This window comes from Tursiops truncatus, chromosome 15 (assembly GCF_011762595.2).
Source record: "Tursiops truncatus isolate mTurTru1 chromosome 15, mTurTru1.mat.Y, whole genome shotgun sequence".
Taxonomy (NCBI): Eukaryota; Metazoa; Chordata; class Mammalia; order Artiodactyla; family Delphinidae; genus Tursiops; species Tursiops truncatus.
In genome coordinates, this window is record NC_047048.1 from 54,673,854 (window position 1) to 54,695,431 (window position 21,578).

General features: G+C 38.4%; 1 protein-coding gene across 2 annotated transcripts in view; it reads left to right on the plus strand.

Moving 5' to 3' along the window:
- Window positions 1-20,919, plus strand: part of GPCPD1 (glycerophosphocholine phosphodiesterase 1) — a 63,250-nt gene extending 42,331 nt beyond the window's left edge. For both annotated transcript variants that reach the window (XM_004321881.3, XM_019941465.3), the window contains 5 exons: window positions 2,022-2,087; window positions 3,468-3,604; window positions 4,071-4,206; window positions 4,631-4,791; window positions 17,524-20,919. In XM_004321881.3, the coding sequence (XP_004321929.1) occupies window positions 2,022-2,087; window positions 3,468-3,604; window positions 4,071-4,206; window positions 4,631-4,791; window positions 17,524-17,713 (690 nt within the window). In that variant the 3' untranslated portion in view covers window positions 17,714-20,919. The remainder of the gene's footprint in view (window positions 1-2,021; window positions 2,088-3,467; window positions 3,605-4,070; window positions 4,207-4,630; window positions 4,792-17,523) is intronic.
- Window positions 20,920-21,578: the final 659 nt, after the last annotated feature.

Consider the following 21,578-nt stretch of genomic DNA (forward strand, 5'->3'; position numbering starts at 1 on the left):
TGGTGATGTGTCAGGTACAATAGACTTCTTAGGCAAAAATAGGTAATTTCAGTTTATCATGATTATTCACCCTCCAAAAAGGATGCTACAAGAGAGCCCCTAAAATAGACATTGTCTTAGTGAATTTAGAGCATGATTTGTATAAATTTTCAGATATTTATGAAGCCCAGCTAAGTCATTCCTTCTAGTCCAAAATTCTGAAATAGTTTGGTTCTTAGAAATTCCATGATTTCTAGACTTGTGATTTCATAGAACAGAAAAACAGGCTTTAAAAAAATTGTTTATCAAAGGTTTGACAACTTTCATTTAGCCAAATAAACACACATTTATTCATTCACTTTGCCATCACTATAATTTAATCAGAAAGTTTGAATCCAAAGAAAGGCCAAACGCAATCTTAGTATAAAGGGGAATCCTGCAAATTTGATGTATACCAATCTCAACACTAATATACACTATTGTCCTTATTTTTCTGATTTTGCATTAGTCCAGTAAAATTGTGGAAGGTATGTTAACTAAAAAAGGCTAAACGTATCGGAGAAATTCGGAGAAAGTCAAAAAGCCCCATAGGAGATTGAGTACAACCTGTTTTAGGTACTGTACTTTTCATGCAACAGGGGCTAGATCCCAGGTCACCAGAGTCCCAGGCTGTGTTCTTACTCTGTTAGCATTCTTTTATTTGCTATTATAAAATTAAATACCATATATATTATACATGTTAAGGATTTCTACACTTTGAAATACTGACTAAACCAGCTGATTGTAAGTTAATAACCAAGCTTCATTTTTTTTTTTGCGGTACGCGGGCCTCTCACTGTTGTGGCCTCTCCCGTTGTGGAGCACAGGCTCCGGACGCGCAGGCTCAGCGGCCATGGTTCACGGGCCCAGCCGCTCCGCGGCATGTGGGATCTTCCCAGACCGGGGCACGAACCGAACCCTTGTCCCCTGCATCGGCAGGCGGACTCTCAACCACTGCGCCACCAGGGAAGCCCCAAGCTTCATATTTTAGATTGGATTTTCTAGTTATGCTGCCCAAGTGGTGTTATTGCAAAGTGTGTAGATAATTTAGTTTTTATTTTTTAATAAATTTATTTTATTTATTTTTGGCTGCATTGGGTCTTCGTTGCTGTGCGTGGGCTTTCTCTAGTTCCGGCGAGCGGGGGCTACTCTTCATTGCAATGCGCGGGCTTCTCATTGCAGTGGCTTCTCTTGTTGCAGGCCACAGGCTCTAGGCGTGTGGGCCTCAGTTGTGGCTCACGGGCTCTAAAACGCAGGCTCAGTAGTTGTGGCGCATAGGCTTAGTTGCTCCGTGGCATGTGAGATCTTCCCAGACCAGGACTTGAACCCGTGTCCCCAGCATTGGCAGGCAGATTCTTAACCACTGTGCCACCAGGGAAGTCCAAAGTTTCTAGATAATTTAGATATATTGACACTATATTATTTGTTAATTTATATAGATATAGACTTATTTATTTATGAGCCTCTTTAATTTGGAGTTAACATCTTTCCAGGAGGTTATCACTGTGGTGTTAAGCATCACCACCTTCACAGCAAGCTAGAAATCATGGTATTTCATATAACCATATCTTAGTAAAGTAGACTGACATACCTGAATGCAATTCAGAAAACATGACAAATGTCTTTTTAAATTCATGAGGCTGCCTATCTTATTACTGCTCACTTTAGCTGTTCAGTAGTGATGGTGAAAAGGATTTTAGGTCAGGATCATCTTTGCGGTTAGTAGTGATAGATTATCACAGATATTGCTAAAGACTACTGCCTTTGCTATTTAATTTCTTTTGACTTTCTTATTCAACTTAATCATCAACCAGGTTGTCAGTTTGAGTATAAGAAAAGATAGTGGTTTTTGCTGAAGGCACAAAACACTTTATCCTTACTAGTGATATGTTTTCTTATAGTTTGCTTTTTGTAATTAATCCATTTTTCTTTTTTCCTTCTTATTCTACCATTCATCTCACCAAAAATGAAACAAAATTTACCACCAACAAACACAACTCTAGGTTTTAGAGTCTTTGCCAGAAGATGTAGGGTTTAACATAGAAATAAAATGGATCTGCCAACAAAGGGTAAGTCATTTTCCATGTGGCACATTCTTCGTTCCTCCCTCCCCCGTTTCTTTAAATGCATTCATTCCTGTCTCTTTGTTTTAATGGAATAAATGAAACTGAAATTGTGGCTTCTTCCAGCAAGCACAGTGCTTGTTGGAACTTTGAAGTAAAGTATATCTTACACTTACACTAATATTTAAGTTCTTAAAAGTAGTGATGAATGTATTATAGTAGAAATTCTAATTTACATGTGTCTCATGTGCACATTAATATGGATGGTTTCTGGGCACACTTATAAAGTGAACAGTGAGAACTGTGGCCAGTCAGAACTTTATAACTCTGATTAGTTTTTTGGTTTTTTTTTTTTTAACCCCCGTCTCAATATATACCTTAAATAAGTGCCTAAGCAGTTTTCTGTTAAGTGGCAGTAGCTAGTAATAATTAATCAGGAAAAGAAATTTCTGCAGACATGTTTTAAATCACTCTGAAATTTAGTCATTCTTTTGTTCAATAATTATTGAAAAGCTGCTATGCGCCAGGCATTTTCTGAGTTCTGTGCTTACGTAGTGAAGAAAACAGAATAAAGCCTTGCCTTCCTGAAACTTAACAGTCTTTTAGTCGAGGAAAACAACTTGGATGTATCAGATGGGGATATGTGTAAATGGATAAGGCTGCATGGTAAGAGGGCTGATTGGGGTGGGGGGACATTGGAAGTAGTTAATCCAGGCATCATGATTGGGCAGTCCTGGTATTTGTTCTGGTCAGAATAATCTATAACTGCCCTTAAAGCATGTCTTCTATGTAGCTATTTATGATAAGCCGGTCCTGGCTAACATATAACATGCAAGTGCACAACCATGATTTTTCTAGTAGGTGATTTTTAGTTTTCAGAACTTTTAGAATTATTGTAATGACTAATACTTAAAATTTTTAATATTTGAATATCAATAGGGCTCTTGGTATCTTAGCTATAATTAGAAAATTATTTTTATTATTTATTGAGGGCACTTGATATGCCTAAGACTCAAAGAATGAGATTTTTAACTGGTAATTCTTAATTACCAGGGTTTTTGGGGTAGTGAGTTAGCAAACGAAGTGGAGTCTTTTTGTCCACTTATAGTTTATGAAGATAGCATAAAAATATTTTAAAGTCATGGTAGATTTCAAATTTCCAGAGTTTTAGTTTTTATTTTGTTAACCTTATTAAAGCAAAAGTCTTTTGATGTTATAATTGCTTTGTATATAAGTGTCTCTATACCTGATTATGATAATAATTCACACAGGCCTTTGCTTTCTCATCTGTAAAATAAGAGTTGGACTAAATGTTCTCGAGAATTTTTCCTAGCACTGTGATTCTAAGGTATTTAATGACTTTTGTTTTCCTATTCTTCTATATAGGATGGAATATGGGATGGTAACTTATCAACATATTTTGACATGAATCTGTTTTTGGATATAATTTTAAAAACTGTCTTAGAAAATTCTGGGAAGAGGAGAATAGTATTTTCTTCATTTGATGCAGATATTTGCACAATGTGAGTAATTCAGTTTTTTTCTCCTATATGCTTAGACTGTAGCTAGGACTAAGGGCACAGAGATTGTAGTTGGAGGTGGGGAAGTTCCCAGACTTCACCCTTGATTTGTCTTCTCAGTCCCATTGTATATATTCTCTACTGGGATGGCCTCCACACCCGCTGGGTTATAGCACCTCATGCCTTGTGTTTCATTTTACAGATGTATAATATCCTCCTTACCAAATTGTAAGCCCTCAAGGGATTTCTTTTTGCCCATTTCTGAGAATATTTTAACTCTTGTATAGAATAATTTAAATTTTTCTTTTTTTGACTAAAAGGCAATACACATTAATGGTGGTTATATCTCAGTAATGAGTATGCTTTTAAAATTTTGTTTCTTTATATTTTTAGTATTTTCTAAAATTTCAAAACAATATGTTATGGTTATCTCCCCAATGAAAAGTATTTTTTAAACTGTCTTTTTCAGGGTTCGGCAAAAGCAGAACAAATATCCCATATTATTTTTGACTCAGGGGAAATCTGATATTTACCCTGAACTCATGGACCTCAGATCTCGGACAACCCCCATTGCAATGAGCTTTGCACAGTTTGAAAATCTACTGGTAAGCTGTGGTTGAATATTTTAATATTTGTTTTTTAAAAATGTTTTAGAGCACTAGTAAATAAAGTTATATATTAATTTAACATCTACTTGGTTAGTTTTGACCTATGTATAATGAGCAGGTAGCTCTACCTAAAATGAGGATATTAAATCTCAGACTGAAAAACAGTTAAATGATCACCACCAACAAAGATTTTCTTGCAGGCCTAGGTTAAGTAAGTTTTGTAGTTTAGTTTTCTGAGTGGGTTTTATGAATCATCTAAAACGGTTAGATTGTAAACTTGTTTGATCGCATAAATTGGAAGAAAAAATTCTAACGTTTTCTTTCCCTGTCCATTCTGCTTTGCAGCAGGTTCTTATTAGTTATGTATTTTATACATATAATAAGTTTCTCTTTCATGAGTAACTTATCTTTCTTCTTTTAGGGGATAAATGCACATACTGAAGACCTTCTCAGAAACCCATCCTATATTCAAGAGGCAAAAGCTAAGGGACTGGTCATATTCTGCTGGGGTGATGATACCAATGATCCTGAAAACAGAAAGAAATTAAAGGAATTTGGAGTTAATGGTCTAATTTATGATAGGTATTTGTTTTTCATGAAAAATTTTAATGGATTGTTAGAAAAAAAGTAGAAATATCTTAACATTTGTCAGTGGAATTTTTCAAATTTTGAAGTTATACCACAGTCACTTGGGAAGCTTGTTTAAAAATTCAGATGACTGGGCCCTAACCCAGATGTATTGAGTCATCTTGCGGGTGAAGGTGGCCGCCCTAGACCTCTTCTCTATCTACACCAACTTTCTTGGTGATCTCATCCAGTTCTGTGCCTTTTCCTACTTTTGTATATCCCCAACTCAAGCTTTTCCCCTGACCTCTAAACTTTTATATCCATCTATCAACGCCTATTCTTCCTATAGACTTCCTGATTTCAGTATAAATGACAACTTTCTTTCCAGTTTCTGAGGCCAGATCCCTGGAGTCTTTCATGATTGTGTTCTTTATCTCATACCCAAATCCAATCAGACAAAATCAGAATCATGTTGATTCTGTCTTCGAAATATATCCTGAATCCTTTACTGTTGTCACTCTCCACTAAGCCACATCGTTCCTCAGGTGGATTATGAAAGTAACCTGCTTACTGGGACTGCGTCCACTCATACACCCTGCTGTCCATTATGGGGGCGGGCAGGACTGAAAACTGAAGTCAGATCATGTTACTGCTTAACCTTCCCCCCCTATTCTGTGTCTCCTAGTGTAAAATCCCACATCCTTACAAGGCCCTACGTGAGATGATCCCCGCCCCCACCCCTAATTGGCCTCCTGCTGTTTCTCTTCTGATAAAGATGTCAGGAAAGACTAAAATGTCACCTTCTTAGTAGGGCCTTCCCCGAATATCCTAATTCAAATCAAAACCTCTACTCACAGTGCACTTCCTGACTTTTCTCCATACATTTACCACCACGTGATATATCCATATACATACTATATTTTACTTATTTTCTCCCCAACCTCCTTTCCCATCCCACCCCCAACACACCCCCAAAAACAGAAGCTCCATGAGGGCAAGACTTTGCCTGTTTTGTGCACTGCTGTATCACCAGAGGTTAGATGTAGAAGCTCAAATATTTGTTGAACTAATCTTTTCTTTTTAAATAAACTCCCTGGGTGTTTAGGATGTAAGTCTGAGATCTCAGAGAGATGAAAAGGTTGCTCAGCGTAAAGAAATTTTGGGTTAGAGGGAATGTCATTTGTCCTGCTGAGGGGATTAATGGGCTTGCTAATGCTTGAGCAGCATCATACAAAGAGTAAGTGATGAAATTGTTACCAGGCCTGCTTTAAAAAATACAGTCGTTGGATTTAGTTTATATTACTGTTTGTTCTATACAGTTATATCACTTTCTTAATAAAGCTTTTCCCCACCCCAACTTTTTTGTCTGAATTAGTCTGGTTTTAAAACTGCCACCCAGATAATGCCTGCCTTTTAAAGTGTTTGGTTAATACTGCTTTAAGTGGCATGATTCATAGCTCTTTTTTTTTTTTTTTTTGCGGTACACGGGCCTCTCGCTGTTGTGGCCCCTCCCATCGCGGAGCACAGGCTCCGGACGCGCAGGCCCAGCCGCCATGGCTCACAGGCCCAGCCGCTCCGCAGCACGTGGGATCCTCCCGGACCAGGGCACGAACCCGTGTCCCCTGCATCGGCAGGCGGACTCCCAACCACTGCGCCACCAGGGAAGCCCCATAGCTCCTTTTAATAGACGTTTCCAACTTATTAAAGGAAAATTAAAATTTTTAAATTACAATTTGATGGAAGTGCTTTATTTAGCAAATTTTGGGAGAATATTTCTTTCTTGGAGGAGGAGGAAGGGATGATTGCAAATATTTTCAGGCAAGAAAAGTATATTGTGAGATTATACCAGGTATGGCAGTTGTAGGGTATACAAATTTTAGTTAGATCCTTCACTAAAGGGCCTTACTTGGTTGTAGCCAAACACTGACCTTGCAGGGAGAACAGGAAGATACTATGTGATACAAAAGGCCCTAAAGAAAGTGAGTTCTTCCTGGCTCAGGGTCAACAAGAATAATTTTAAAGAGGAAGGATTGAGTTGGATTTGGGCAGGGGTGGGGTGGGGTGGGGGGGGTTAAATCAGCTTTGACAGGATTTGCGTTTTAGGCAGAGGTGCAAGCAGGCACCAGGGCAGGACTGTGTTGAGGGTGTGGAGGATGTTGAGGAGGCAGCCCAGCACTGGCCTTCTGTTCAGACCTGATGAGAGGAGAGGTGGACTGTGTTAGAGTCAAGTCAGTCTTTATTATCCTTGGAAGTTTTTTCTTCTTTTTTCAATTTTAGTCAAAGAACTACATATGTATATATAATCAGCCACACTTATGTGTGTGTTGTGTGTGTGTGTATATACTTCAAATAGTTCTACAAGACTAACAGTAAAAACCAACAGTCCTGGGAATTCCCTGGCGGTCTGTGGTTAGGACTCTGTGCTTTCACTGCTGAGGGCCCGGGTTCAGTCTCTGGTTGGGAAGCTAAGATGCCACAAGCCGTGAGGTGCAGCCAAAAAAAAAATTTAAAAAAACAAAGTAGCAGTCCCTTACACCTATCCCTTCCATTGTCTCTAGCTGAATTCCTGTGCCCTAATATTTTTTGGAACTATTTCTTGGTACTTAAGGTGCTTATGCTATTACTTTTTCATTACCAAATTTAGACCTATAGAAGGTTTGAATGATAGTGATTCAGAAGAACCTTTGTTTCATTTTACATGTGGGAGCATTGTGATGTGTTTTAGTTTATCAAAAACCAATTTGTTCTCTTTTACAAAGGCATTAACACAGATTTTGCATTTAATCATGGTTTTGTGATATATTATAAGCTGCTATGCTTGATTTGCTGATATTTGGAATTTCTGCATTTGTAGTAATGAGTAAGGTGGCCTTTAATTTACCTTTATCAAATGGTTGTTGTCTAATTTTGGCATGAGGATAATACTTGCCTCGTAGAGTAAATTGAGCAATGTTTCCTCTTTCTATACTGTGTCTGCTCAAATTATTTTTAAAAATTCAGTAACAGACACCCACATTTAAAGAACATTATTATTAGATTTGAACTCCCCTGTGTTCTCCTCTCTAATTCTATGCCCCTACCTCCTCCCATAGATATAACTGACAAGCAAGCAATTACTCTCTTTTAAAAGTTTTTAAATTCTTATATCTATCACTAAACAATATAACATTTAGTTTTTCATGGCTTTAAGCTTTATTTGTACTCTTTTCCTACTTGTTATATTCTTAAAATCAATCCATTTGTTACGTTTAGCTGTACTTTATTCATCTTCCTGGCTGTATGATTCTACCACAATTTATTCTACTATTGGAGAACACTGAGGTGGTTGCCAGGTTTTTGTTTGTTTGTTTTTGTTTTGCGGTATGCTGCCCTCTGACTGTTGTGGCCTCTCCCGTTGTGGAGCACAGGCTCCCGATGCGCAGGCTCAGCAGCCATGGCTCACGGGCCCAGCCACTCCTCAGCATGTAGGATCTTCCTGGACTAGGGCACGAACCCGTGTCCCCTGCATCGGCAGGTGGACTCTCAACCACTGCACCACCAGGGAAGCCCTTTTTTTTTTTTTTTCAGGTTTTTGCTATTACAGTGTTTGCTGTAAACATCGTTGACCAGCTGTCCTGTGGTACGTGTATAAGTTTCTTTAGGGCAGTGACTTAAACCTTTTGACCCCAAAATCAGTTAGAAATGCATTTCACGTTGCAGCCCAGTGCACACATAGATATGTATATCTACAAGTGTGTACCTGAAACTAAATTAAAAAGATAATGCCCCTTGAATATTTTATTTATATGTGTGTGCTTTTTAAATGATTGTGCCACTGGCTCACACCTATTTCAATGCTTTTCTTAACTTTCTGAACTGATTTTGTGACCCACTAGGTCTCTAGCTCAGCATGACAAGACATCCGTCCGTGGGTCAGGCATTGGAAGTACAGCAGGAATATGGGTACATGGAGTGGGCTGTTCAATGCTCATTGGAGCCTCCTACCAGTTCTCAGGAGTAGGCCACCCATAATAAACCTGTCAGGTAGAGTGGACACTGAATCAACACATGTTAAATGGCTCAGGGCACTCTGTCTGTAGGTTTCAAAGCTGGTAGGGTGGGCAGGGGCCCTCCTGGAGTGATAGCCCTGAGCATACCTGCCCACCCATGCAGGCTCCTCCAGTACATATTGTTTGACTTCTTTGGGCACAGCTGCCATGCTGAGCTACAGTTCTTGTGTCAGACCTTCTGTGTCCTGTAGTCCAAATCTTTTTCTTTTACTTTACTGTCATTTTTATGGAACACATCCCTCAGTATCTTCTTGAGAAAGGATGGAAAGTAAATGTTTTTGAGGTCTTGTGTGTCTGGAAGCATTGTGGCCAGGCATAAAATTCCATGTTAGAAATCATTTTCCTTTAGACTTTTAAAAGCATTTCTCCATCCTCTTCACAATTCCATTGTGCTGTTAAGGAATGTGAAACCATGTTGATTCCTACTCCCTCACATGTGATTTCTTTGTTTCTTCTCTGGAAGTTTGGAGATTCTTCTCATCACCAGTGTTCTAAACTTTCATAGAGATGGTCTTGTGGGTCTGGTTTTACCCATCGTGCTGGACACTTGGTAGCCCTTTTAGTCTATTGATACATGTCCTTGAAGATGTGGAATAGTTAGTGAATTATTTCTTTGATTTTTATTTCTTCCATTTTTCTGAGTTTGTTTTTTTTTTCTTTATAGAATCCTTTTGTTGTATATTATACACTCCTGGACGAGACTTAAAGTTCTTTATCTTTTCTCATATTTTCTATCTTTGTCTTTTCCACTTTCAAAGATTTCCTCAAACTTATCTTCCACTCATGCTATTGAGTTTTTCATATCTGCTATTGTGTTTTTAATTTTCAAGAACTGTCCTTTTTTCTCTGGATTCTCTTTTTTCTATATATAGTTAAAAAATCCTGTTCTCATTTGATGAAAGTACTATTTGAAGGCATTAAGGAACTTTTTTAAAAAAAATTTTCTTTTGCTTACTACCTTACCTGTTAGAAGCTTTCCTCAGATATTTAGAAATTCTTGGCTGCTTCTTACGATAAGGAATTAAGATCTAAAAAGCTTGTTGGAAGCTCTGAGCATGTGAATAGGGCTTATGGGGTTTTACTATGGGGTGATCTGGGTGACCTGTTTGGTCATACATCTGTCAGTAGATTAAAAAACTTTGCTTTTTGACTAGTCAGATTCCTCGTAGAAGACGCTATAATATATTCTTAGAGGATACAGGTCTGGTTTCTTGGAGTCAAGTGTGGGAAGAGAGATGGGGGAAGGAGGGCATGTCTGTATTTAGCATGTGTTGTATTTGTACCATCTCTAATATCCCTGATGCTGATGGCCATTTTATAAAATGCCCCAAACTCTCTAACCTGGTCTTGTCCTCCATTCCAGATTTCCTGTTTAATTCTGGAAATAAACCTCAACCAAGTGGGGTAAGAGCAGCCTCCACAGCAGGGAGTAAGAGGAAGGGAACCACTTGCTGCTGCTCAAGCCTTCATCTCATTGTCCCTCTTTGAGCCCCTTCCTTCCCCCCCAAGATCTACAGAAGTTTGGGGCTGCTTTTAACTCACCCTTTTCATTTTTTCAACTACTGGCTTGTGGTTTGACCTATCCATTCTGCTAACTGAAACACTTTGTTATTACTTAATCCATCTGTTTTCTAGCTTCCAAAATTCTGTTGTACTGTCTCTTTGGTTCTTCTCATGTTCAGTGAATTTTCTTTTAATACCTTTATTTTATTTTTTTAACACAATATAGGGGGTGAACTTAGATGCTTTTGTTCTGTCTGATACCTTGACCCAGAGGTAACTTTTCATTCTCTTATGTATGTCTTTAACAGAAAGTCTTTATATTAGAATAGTCAAATACTTAATAGAATCAGTACTTTAAAAATCTTGTTTAAGAAATTATTCCCTACTGTGAGGTCATAAAGAGTTAGTTCCTCACATAAATTGTCTGGCTTTCACATTTAAAGCATGAAAGACCTTCCTTTCTCTGCTGATAGGCAATGCTAGTGCTGCCATTGTCACTTGGGGCTTTTTCTGGACTCTCAACTCTAGGTACACCTGCCAGTACTGCATAGCTTTAGGATAATTTTCACACTGGTGAGAAGTCCTTTATTTTATTTTACTTTATTTCATTATTATTTTTTTGGCGGCACCACATGGCGTGCAGGGTCTTAGTTGCCCAACCAAGGATGAAACCCGTGCCCACTGCAGTGGAAGCTTGGAGTCTTTTTTTTGCGGGGGTGGGTATTTTATTTATTTATTTCCTTATTATCTGTTTTATACATATTAGTGAATATATGTAAATCCCAATCTACCAATTCACCCCCCTCCACCCTGCTTTACCCCTTGGTGTCCATACGTTTGTTCTCTACATCTGTGTCTCTATTTCTGCCCTGAAAACAGGTTCATCTGTACCATTTTTCTAGATTTCACATATATGCATTAATATATGATATTTGTTTTTCTCTTTCTGACTTAACTTCACACTGTATGACAGTCTCAAGGTCCATCCACGTCTCTACAAATGACCCAATTTTGTTCCTTTTTATCTCTGAGTAATATTCCATTGTATATATGTGCCACATTTTCTTTACCCATTCATCTGTCGATGGACACTTAGGTTGTTTCTATGTCCTGGCTATTGTAAATAGAGCTGCAGTGAACATTGGGGTGCATGTTTTTTTTTAATTATGGTTTTCTCTGGGTATATGCCCAGTAGTGGGATTGCTGGGTCATATGATAGTTCTATTTTTAGTTTTTTTAAGGAACCACCATACTGTTCTCCATAGTGGCTGTATCAATTTACATTCCCACCAACAGTGCAAGAGGGTTCCCTTTCTTCCACACCCTCTCCAGCATTTATTGTTCGTAGATTTTTTGATGACCATTCTGACTGGTGTGAGGTGATACAGCATTGTAGTTTTGATTTGCATTTCTCTAATTATTAGTCACGTTGCACATCCTTTCATGTGTTTGTTGGCAATCTGTATGTCTTCTTTGGAGAAATGTCTGTTTAGGTCTTCTGCCCATTTTTGGATTGGGTTGTTTGTTTTTTTGATATTGAGCTGCATGAGCTGCTTGTAAATCTTGGAGATTAATCCTTTATCAGTTGCTTCATTTGCAAATATTTTCTCCCATTCTGAGGGTTGTTTCTTTGTTTTGTTTCTTGTTTCCTTTGCTGTGCAAAAGCTTTGAAGTTTCATTAAGTCCCATTTATTTATTTTGTTTTTATTTCCATTTCTCTAGGAGGTGGGTCAAAAAGGGTCTTGCTGTGATTTATGTCATAGAGTGTTCTGCCTATGTTTTCCTTTAAGAGTTTGATAGTGTCTGGTCTTACATTTACGTCTTTATTCCTTTTTGAGTTTATTTTTGTGTAGGGTGTTAGGGAGTGTTCTAATTTCATTCTTTTACATTCAGCTGTCCAGTTTTCCCAGCACCACTTATTGAAGACACTGTGTCTTTTCTCCATTGTATATCCTTGCCTCCTTTGTCATAGATTAGTTGACCATAGGTGTGTGGGTTTATCTCTGGGCTTTCTGTCCTGTTCCATTTATCTGTATTTCTGTTTTTGTGCCAGTACCATATTGTCTTGATTACTGTAGCTTTGTAGTATAGTCTGAAGTCAGGGAGTCTGATTCCTCCAGCTCCATTTTTTCCCCTCAAGATTGCTTTGGCTATTCGGGGTCTTTTGTGTCTCCATACAGATTTTAAGATTTTTTGTTCTAGTTCTGTAGAAAATGTCACTGGTAATTTGATAGGGATTGTACTGAATCCGTGGATTTCTTTGGGTACTACAGTCATTTTGACAATATTGATTCTTCCAATCCAAGAACATGGTATATCTTACCATCTGTTTGTGTTGTCTTTGATTTCTTTCATCACTGTCATATAGTTCTGTGAGTATAAGTCTTTTGCCTCCTTAGGTAGATTTATTCCTAGGTATTTTATTCTTTTTGTTGCAGTGGTGAATGGGATTGTTCCCTTAATTTCTTTCTGATTTTTTCATCATTAGTGTATAGGAGTACAAGAGATTTCTGTACATTAATTTTGTATCCTGCTACTTTAACAAACTCATTGATTAGCCCTGATAGTTTTCTGGTGACATCTTTAGGATTTTCTGTGTGTAGTATCATGTCATCTGCAAACAGTGACAGTTTTACTTCTCTTTTCCGATTTGGATTCCTTTTATTTCGTTTTCTTCTCTGATAGCCATGGCTAGGAATTCCAAAACTATGTTGAATAAAAGTAGCAAGAGTGGACATCCTTGTCTTGTTCCTGATCTTAGAGGAGATGCTTTCAGTTTTTCACCATTGAGAATGATGTTTGCTATGGGTTTGTCATATATGGTCTTTATTATGTTGAGGTAGGTTCCCTCTATGCTCACTTTCTGGAGTTTTTATTATAAATGGGTGTTGAATTTTGCAAAAGCTTTTCCTGCATTTATTGAGATGATCATATGGCTTTTCTCCTTCAATTAGTTAATATGATGTGTCACATTGATTGATTTGCATATATTGAAGAATCCTTGCATCCCTGGGATAAATCCCACTTGATCATGGTGTATGATCCTTTTAATGTTTTGTTGGATTCTGTTTGCTAGTATTTTGTTGAGGATTTTTGCATCTATATCAGTGATATTGGTCTGTAATTTTCTGTTTTTGTAATACCCTTGTCTGGTTTTGGTATCAGGGTGATGGTGGCCTCATAGAATGAGTTTGGGAGTGTTCCTTCCTCTGCAGGTTTTTGGAAGAGTTTGAGAAGGATGGGTGTTAGCTCTTCTCTGAATGTTTGATAGAAGCCATCTGGTCCTGGACTTGTGTTTCTTGGAAGATTTTTAATCACACTTTCAATTTCATTACTTGTGATTGGTCTGTTCATATTTTCTGTTTCTTCCTGGTTTAGTCTTGGAAGGTTATACCTTTCTAAGAATTTGTCCATTTCCTCCAGGTTGTCAGTTTTATTGGCATATAGTTGTTTGTAGTAGTCTCATGATGCTTTTTATTTCTGTGGTGTCCGTTGTAACTTCTCCTTTTTCATTTCTAATTTTATTGATTTGAATCCTCTCCCTCTTGATGAGTCTGGCTAAAGGTTTATCAAGGTTGTTTTATCTTCTCAAAGAACCAGATTTTAGTTTTATTAATCTTTGCTTTTTTTTTTTTTTTTTTTGTGGTATGCGGGCCTCTCACTGTTGTGACCTCTCCTGTTAAGCACAGGCTCTGGATGCACAGGTTCAGCAGCCATGGCTCACAGGCCCAGCCGCTCCATGGCATGTGGGATCGTCCCAGACCGGAGCACGAACCCATGTCCCCTGCATCAGCAGGTGGACTCTCAACCACTGCACCACCAGGGAAGCCCTTTGCTATTGTTTTGTTTCTATTTCATTTATTTCTGCTCTGATCTTAATGATTTATTTCCTTCTACTAACTGGGTTTTGTTTGTTCTTCTTTCTCTAGTTCCTCTAGGTAAAAAGTTAGATGTTTATTTGAGATTTTTCTTGTTTCTTGAGGTGGGATATATTGCTATAAACTTCCCTCTTAGAACTGTTTTTGCTGCATCCCATAGGTTTTGGATCGTCATGTTTTTGTTTTCATTTGTCTGTATGTATTTTTTGATTTCCTCTTTGATTTCTTCAGTGATCTCTTGTTTATTTACTAGTATTTAGCCTCTGTGTGTTTATGGCTTTTACATATTTTCCCTCTAATTTCTAATCTCATAGTGTTATGGTCGGAAAAGATGCTTGATATGATTACAGTTTTCTTAAATTTACCAAGGTGTGATTTATGACCGAAGATGTGATCTATCCTTCAGAATGTTCCATGTGCACTTGAAATGAAAGTGTAATCTGCTGTTTTCAGATGGAATGTCCTATAAATATCAATTAAATCTATCTGGCCTATTGTGTTTCTTTATTAATTTTCTGAATGGATGATCTATCCATTGATGTAAGTGAGGTGTTAAAGTCCCCCACTATTACTGTGTTACTGTTGATTTCCTCTTTTATAGCTGTTAGCAGTTGCCTTACGTATTGAGGTGCTCCTATGTTGGGTGCGTATATATTTGTAATTGATCTTGGATTGATCCCTTGATCATTATGTAGTGTCCTTCCTTGTCTCTTGTAACATTCTTTATTTTAAAGTCTATTTTATCTGATATGAGTATTGCTCCTCCAGCTTTCTTTTGATTTCCATTTGCATGGAATATCTTTTTCCATCCCCTCGCTTTCAGTCTGTATGTGTCCCTAGGTCTGAAGTGGGTCTCCTGTAGGCAGCATATATATAGTCTTGTATTTTTTATCTATTCAGCAAGCCTGTGTCTTTTGCTTGCAGCATTTAATCCATTTACATTTAAGGTAATTATCGATATGTATGTTCCTATTACCATTTTCTTAATTGTTATGGGTTTGTTTTTGTTGGTCCTTTTGTTCTCTTATGTTTCCCACTTAGAGAAGTTCCTTTACCCTTTGTGTAGAGCTGGTTTGGTGGTGCTGAATTCTCTTAGCTTTTGCTTGTCTGTAAAGCTTTTGATTTCTCTGTCAAATCTGAATTAGATCCTTGCTGGGTAATCTTGCTTGTAGGTTCTTCCCTTTTATCACTTTAAACATATCGTGGCACTCCCGTCTGGCTTCCAGAGTTTCTGCTGAGAAATCAGCTGTTAACCTTATGGGAGTTCCCTTGTATGTTATTTGTCAGTTTTCCCTTGTTGCTTTTAATAATTTTTCTTTGTCTTTAATTTTTGTCAATTTTTAAATTTTTAAATTTTGTCAATTTTTGTCAATTTGATTACTATGTGTCTTGGCGTGTTTCTCCTTGGGTTTATCCTGCCTGGGACTCTCTGTGCTTCCTGGACTTGGGAGGCTGTTTCCTTTCCCATGTTAGGGAAGTTTTCGACTATAATCTCTTCAGATATTTTCTCGGGTCCTTTCTCTCTCTCTTCTCCTTTTGGGACCCCTATAATAAGAATGTTGTTGCGTTTAATGTTGTACCAGAGGTTTCTTAGGCTGTCTTCATTTCTTCTCATTCTTTATTCTGTTCCGCGGCAGTGAGTTTCACCCTTCTGTCTTCTAGGTCACGTATCTGTTCTTCTGCCTTAGTTATTCTGGTATTGATTCCTTCTAGTGTATTTTTCATTTCAGTTACTGTATTCATCTCTGTTTGTTTGTTCTTTAATTCTTCTAGGTCTTTGTTAAACATTTCTTGCATCTTCTGAATCTTTGCCTGCATTCTTTTTCCAAGGTCCTGGATCATCTTCACTATCATTATTCTGAATTCTTTTTCTGGACAGTTGCCTGTCTCCACTTCATTAAATTGTTTTTCGGGGGTTTTATCTTGTTCCTTCAACTGGGACATAGTCCTCTGCCTTTTCATTTTGTCTGTCTTTCTTTGATATTGGTTTTTCTTCCACAGGCTGCAGGATTGTAGTTCTTCTTGCTTCTGCTGTCTGCCTCTTGTGGGTGAGGCTATCTAAGAGGCTTGTGCAAGCTTCCTGATGGGAGGGACTAGTGAGCTGGGTTTTGCTCTGGTGGGCAGAGCTCAGTAAAACTTTAATCCACTTGTTTGCTGATGGGTGGTGCTGAGTTCCCTCTCTGTTGGTTGTTTGGCCTGAGTCCGCCCAGCACTGGAGCCTACAGGCTCTTTGGTGCGGCTAATTGTGGGCTCTGTGAGGGCTCACACCAATGAGTACTTCCCAGAACTTCTGCTCCCAGTATCCTGTCCCCGTGGTGAGCCACAGCCACCCGCCCCGCCTCTGCAGGACACCCTCCCAACTCTAGCAGGTGGGTCTGATTCAGTCTCCTGTGAGGTCACTGCTAGTTTCCCCTGGGTCCTTGTGCGCACACTACTTTGTGTGTGCCCTCCAAGAGTGGAGTCTCTGTTTCCCCAGTCCTGTCAAAGTCCTGCAGTCAAATCCCGCTGGCCTTCAAAGTCTGATTCTCAGGGGATTCCTTCTCTCGTTGCCAGACCCCCAGGTTGGGAAGCCTGACATGGGGCTCAGAACCTTCACTCCAGTGGGTGGACTTCTGTGGTGTAATTGTTCAGTTTGTGAGTCGCCCACCCAGCGATTATGGGATTTGATTTCATTGTGATTGAGCCCCTCCTACCATCTCATTGCAGCTTCTCTTTTGTCTTTGGGGTGTCGTTTTTGGTGAGTTCCAGTGTCTTCCTGTTGAGAATTGTTCAGCAGTTAGTTGTACTTCTGGTGCTGTCGCAAGAGAGAGTGAGTGCACGTCCTTCTCCTCCACCATCTTGAACCAATCCGGAAGCTCGGAGTGTTAACCACTGGGACTTCCACGGAAGTCCCGGGCAGTCCTTTTCATCTTGATCTTCAGTGCTTTGAAGTCAGAACTGGATATGAATTCCAGCTCTACTGTGTAGTAACTTTCCTTCCGTCAAATGAGGCATTGCTGATTGATTAACTTGGAGAAAAGATACTTGAAGAATCACTAATAAGCTACAGATTTCACATTCTATCAATTTATAATCAGCTCTTTTGCTTCAGGGGTACAAAAGGCAGTGATGCTATTCTGGATTATTGGAAAGACTGGGAGAAGAGAAATATTTTTGAATAGAACTGATGCTTATATCTTTTAAAGAAAAAATAAGAGGACTCTGTAGTATAGGTGTTTTAGGCATTCGGTAAGCAAATTCTCCTGAAAAAGTTAAGCCAGGTCCTAAGTAAACCATAAAATTACCATATTTTATGTTTTGTGTTTTTTTCATCACAGGATATATGATTGGATGCCTGAACAGCCAAATATATTCCAAGTGGAGCAGTTGGAACGTCTGAAGCAAGAATTGCCAGAGCTTAAGAGCTGTTTGTGTCCCACTGTTAGCCGCTTTGTCCCCTCGTCTTTTTGTGGGGAGCCTGACATCCATGTGGATGCCAATGGCATAGATAATGTGGAGAATGCTTAGTGTTTATTGGGTGGAGACCATTCGGGGCATGCATCGCTGTTCTGGGTATTCACTTTTCATCACTGAGCATTGTTTATCTATGCCTTTTAGGTTTTCAGTCCAGTGAAGCAATAATGAAGTATTTTAATATTTCACTACAGTTCTTGCTAGAATTTCAAGTATTCTATTTAAATCACTTGGCCAGGTATAATTACCAGTCAGTCTCTTTACAATGAAAAACTTTATTGGTTGGTAAATATTTTAAACTAAATATGTAAGTTATAATGTTAAACAAATATTCATTAAAAACATAACACTTTGAAATTAACTATACAAATATCTCATATTGACACTTATTACAGCTTTTCATTTGATCAGGTCTGAAATATTTAGCACTCAAGGAACATGACTATGCATAATTATACCTGACCATGGGAAAAATAAGTACCTCAAATGCATGCATTTGCACTGGTGATTCCAACTGCACAAACCTTTGTGCCATCTGTGTATTTTTGACATGAATTGACATTCACACCATTTTCATTCAGTATGAACCTTGAGGCTGCTGCCATTTCCCCACTTAACCAAACCAATGCCTGTGTAAATAGCCTAGAGGTGATCCTTGAAAACTTGTTTCATAAATCTTTCAAAAGTTGTTTTGCATAAATACTAAAATTTCAAAAAGCTGCAGGGTAACTTAATGTATAAAGTATTAAAAGAATGGATTGAAGACTTAGTACAGTAGATGATAATGTATAAATTCTGTTGAATGCATGCTTTTTGTTTTAAGCATGAGATAGTACACGTTTACTGTAAGTCCTTGCATCTGTGGTGCTAGGTGAGTGTGAGAAGGTGTCAAGGACAGAAAAATAATTTGTTGCCTAAAAAAAAAAAAAAGGAAAAAAAAAGCCTATTTGTAGGCATTTTAAATATGCTTAAGTGTCTCTCACTACCTGTTACACACCGTTGCTTTATGGGTTTGTTTTGTGTGTGTGTTGTACGGTAGTTAAATCTCTGTGCAGAAAAATAAATGTCCTGAATTCTTATATCGGTATTCTTTATTGGTTAATGAATATCATGCATGTAATTTATTTAGAAATGCAGAAGATTCTATTAAATGTATATGCATGTTGTTAGGATTATACCAAGGTTTCTTTCATTAGAAGCAGATTGTTTTGGCATAATTGTAACTTATGAATGAATGTTGAATAAAACACACAGATTTATTTTCTTCATTATAAAATGAAATTTCAAGAAGGTGTTACTTTTATAGCATTGGTTCTATATTATTATTATGAGAAATTGGAATTTAGTGTCTACTCTGCAAGGATGGCTTATTTGCATATACCTTTTATTGCATGTTCCTCACTAGGCAGTTTATTTATGTATTGACATGATTTGGTAGTAGCTGAGAACCTGAAACTTGGATTATATATTTGTATCTTTTTATTTTTTTAAGCCAAGCAATGCAGCTTTGGTCAGATCTAAATTGTGTGAAGATAGGCTTTAAAAGCCTATGGTATTGTGTTTGTAACACTGATATTTAATGGAAAATAGTTTAGGAAATGGAGTCTTCTGCAGGGGTTTTATATACTTTTCTCATGTTGAAAGAGATTTTCCATCACTTGATGTGAATTAGGCACTTTTAGAAAACTGAAAAAGAATTACTTTTCTTGATCTGCAGACCTGGTACAGTACAATTACCATTACCTTACAGTAACTTGATTAGCCATATGTGTATTTCAAGTCGTGTTTGTTTGCTCCTCCCCTGTGCCTTTCCAGTTCCAGCTCCATTTTGAAGACCTGCAGATCATGAAAAAACAGGAAAGGAAGTGATGTGGGGGTCAGTTTCCTGAACTGTGTAATTTGCTGAGAAGAGCTTACAGCCATTGCTTCTGACAAGGACAGGACCTCACTGCTCAGTTTCTTTCCTGTCTCTTCCTGACCTTATAAACACCAGGGTTAGTGGATGATTAACTCATAGCAAGCAGTGGCTCTCGTTTTTATAGGACTAGGTCCTGGCTTCCATATCACTAGCTATTGCCTTGTATACTCTGCTCCAGCTACACTGTACCTGTGCTAGGCCTTAGCCACGCCATATTCCTACACTACTTCCTGTCTGTAGCCATGTGACCTCTGCCTGGAAGCCTTCTTTTTCCTTGATACTTTCTCCCTGCCAAACTCATTTCTCCTTAAGCCATTCATTGACCTCTCTCCGCTGCACCCTTGCCAAAACTTAAGAAGGGATGAATCCACCTTTTCTACTCCATGGCCCAATGTTCATTCCTTGATCATGCCATGTATCATAGCACACTTTAGGTAGACATAGTTGAGGTTTGTCTCACCAGGCTGCAGGCACTTCAGGGGCAGGGACCTTGTCTTACAAATTTTTATTTCCACAGTGCATGAAACATAGTAGAAACTAAACTTTGGAATTGTGGGGATAATTTGTATCAAATGTCTTTTTGAATTAAGAGATTTAGTTATGTTTACTAAGAATGTAAAGTTTGAATTGGTTTACATTTGGCAGTTGGAACAGTTTATTGATGTCAGTTTTAAATGTAGAGGTATAATGTTAAATTATTTTATATTTTCTGGAAACTGAGTGAAATGTTTGATAAAATGCTGCCATTGTTCTCTGATAATTCCACTGTCCGGAATTACGTACTGTAACCGCCTGGATGTAAATGTGAGGACTACAGCTCATTGCTGTGTCAGTGGTGCCTGAGGGCAGCCACAGCCACCCGTGACCTCACTCCCATTGCTCCTTGTGACACTCGTCTTTCTTCTCCCCTCTGAAGCCCATGCTTAGGCCTACCTCAGCACCGCTTTCCTTGTCTTCCTTCTGCGTTCAGCTCAGGTGCCACCTCTTCCAAAAACCATTCCTCAGCTCATGATGCAAACAAGTACAGACAGCCTCTAAATCTTACCAGTTTTATTTTCAGCCTGGGTTTTAAACCCAGACAAGTTAACTGACTTACCGGGTTGGGACTAGAACTGGGCTTTGTGACTCCTAAACCCGTGTTCTTATACAATGCTGCCTTCTGAATTTTTGTGGCATTCTTTAGCATATGCTTTCTTGTAGTCCCACTTTTTATGTGCCTGTTATATTTCCCTAATAAGATTGTAAGCCCCTTAAGGGCAAGGACTTCATTGCATTTCTGGCACTACCATAGTGTTCTATACTTAGTTATGAACTAGATAAATAAATGGTGGTGAATACAATCCTAGTTTCTTAACTCAGATTGTTTCACAATATACATATGTTTTCATATGGTGTGCGTGGCCGTGTTGTCTGGAGTGTGTGTGCTTGCATGTGCATGTACGTTGGCATGTTTACACATGGAGTTCTCACTCTACCCGTTTCTTGGGGTCACATAGTTAAGGGGTTACCACAACCAATTTTCTAGTCCATGCTGAATGGGGACAGTCACGGGAATAAGTGGCAGATAAGGTACAGTTTTCCCCCAGGCCTTGTCCCTTTCTAGGGCAGTACACCTAAATCCTGCAGCCGGTGCCCCTTAAGTAAAGCAGGTACTGCCTCAGATAGAACTTGCGTGACCTGTGGGGGGCGCTGTTTCATGAGTCTTGAGGGAGCATCATTGTCCTTTGTGCCTTGACTCACCACATCTTGACTGCATTTTGTTTTTTCACATTATTCCTGGTTTGGTACTCTAGGTTGACAGTGGAGTCCTGTTAATTTAGATTTGGATACAAGTGATTTACTCCTTTATGTTTTAGGTTTGGATCATGTGGTTTTGGGGTAGAAAGCAAAGTATGCATATTAGAAATACTGCATTATTTGGTGTGCATGAGTGAAAATTTATTGAAATATAATCTCAGCGGGTTTATATAGTTTGAGAAATGGATGTGAAATGTTTAAAAA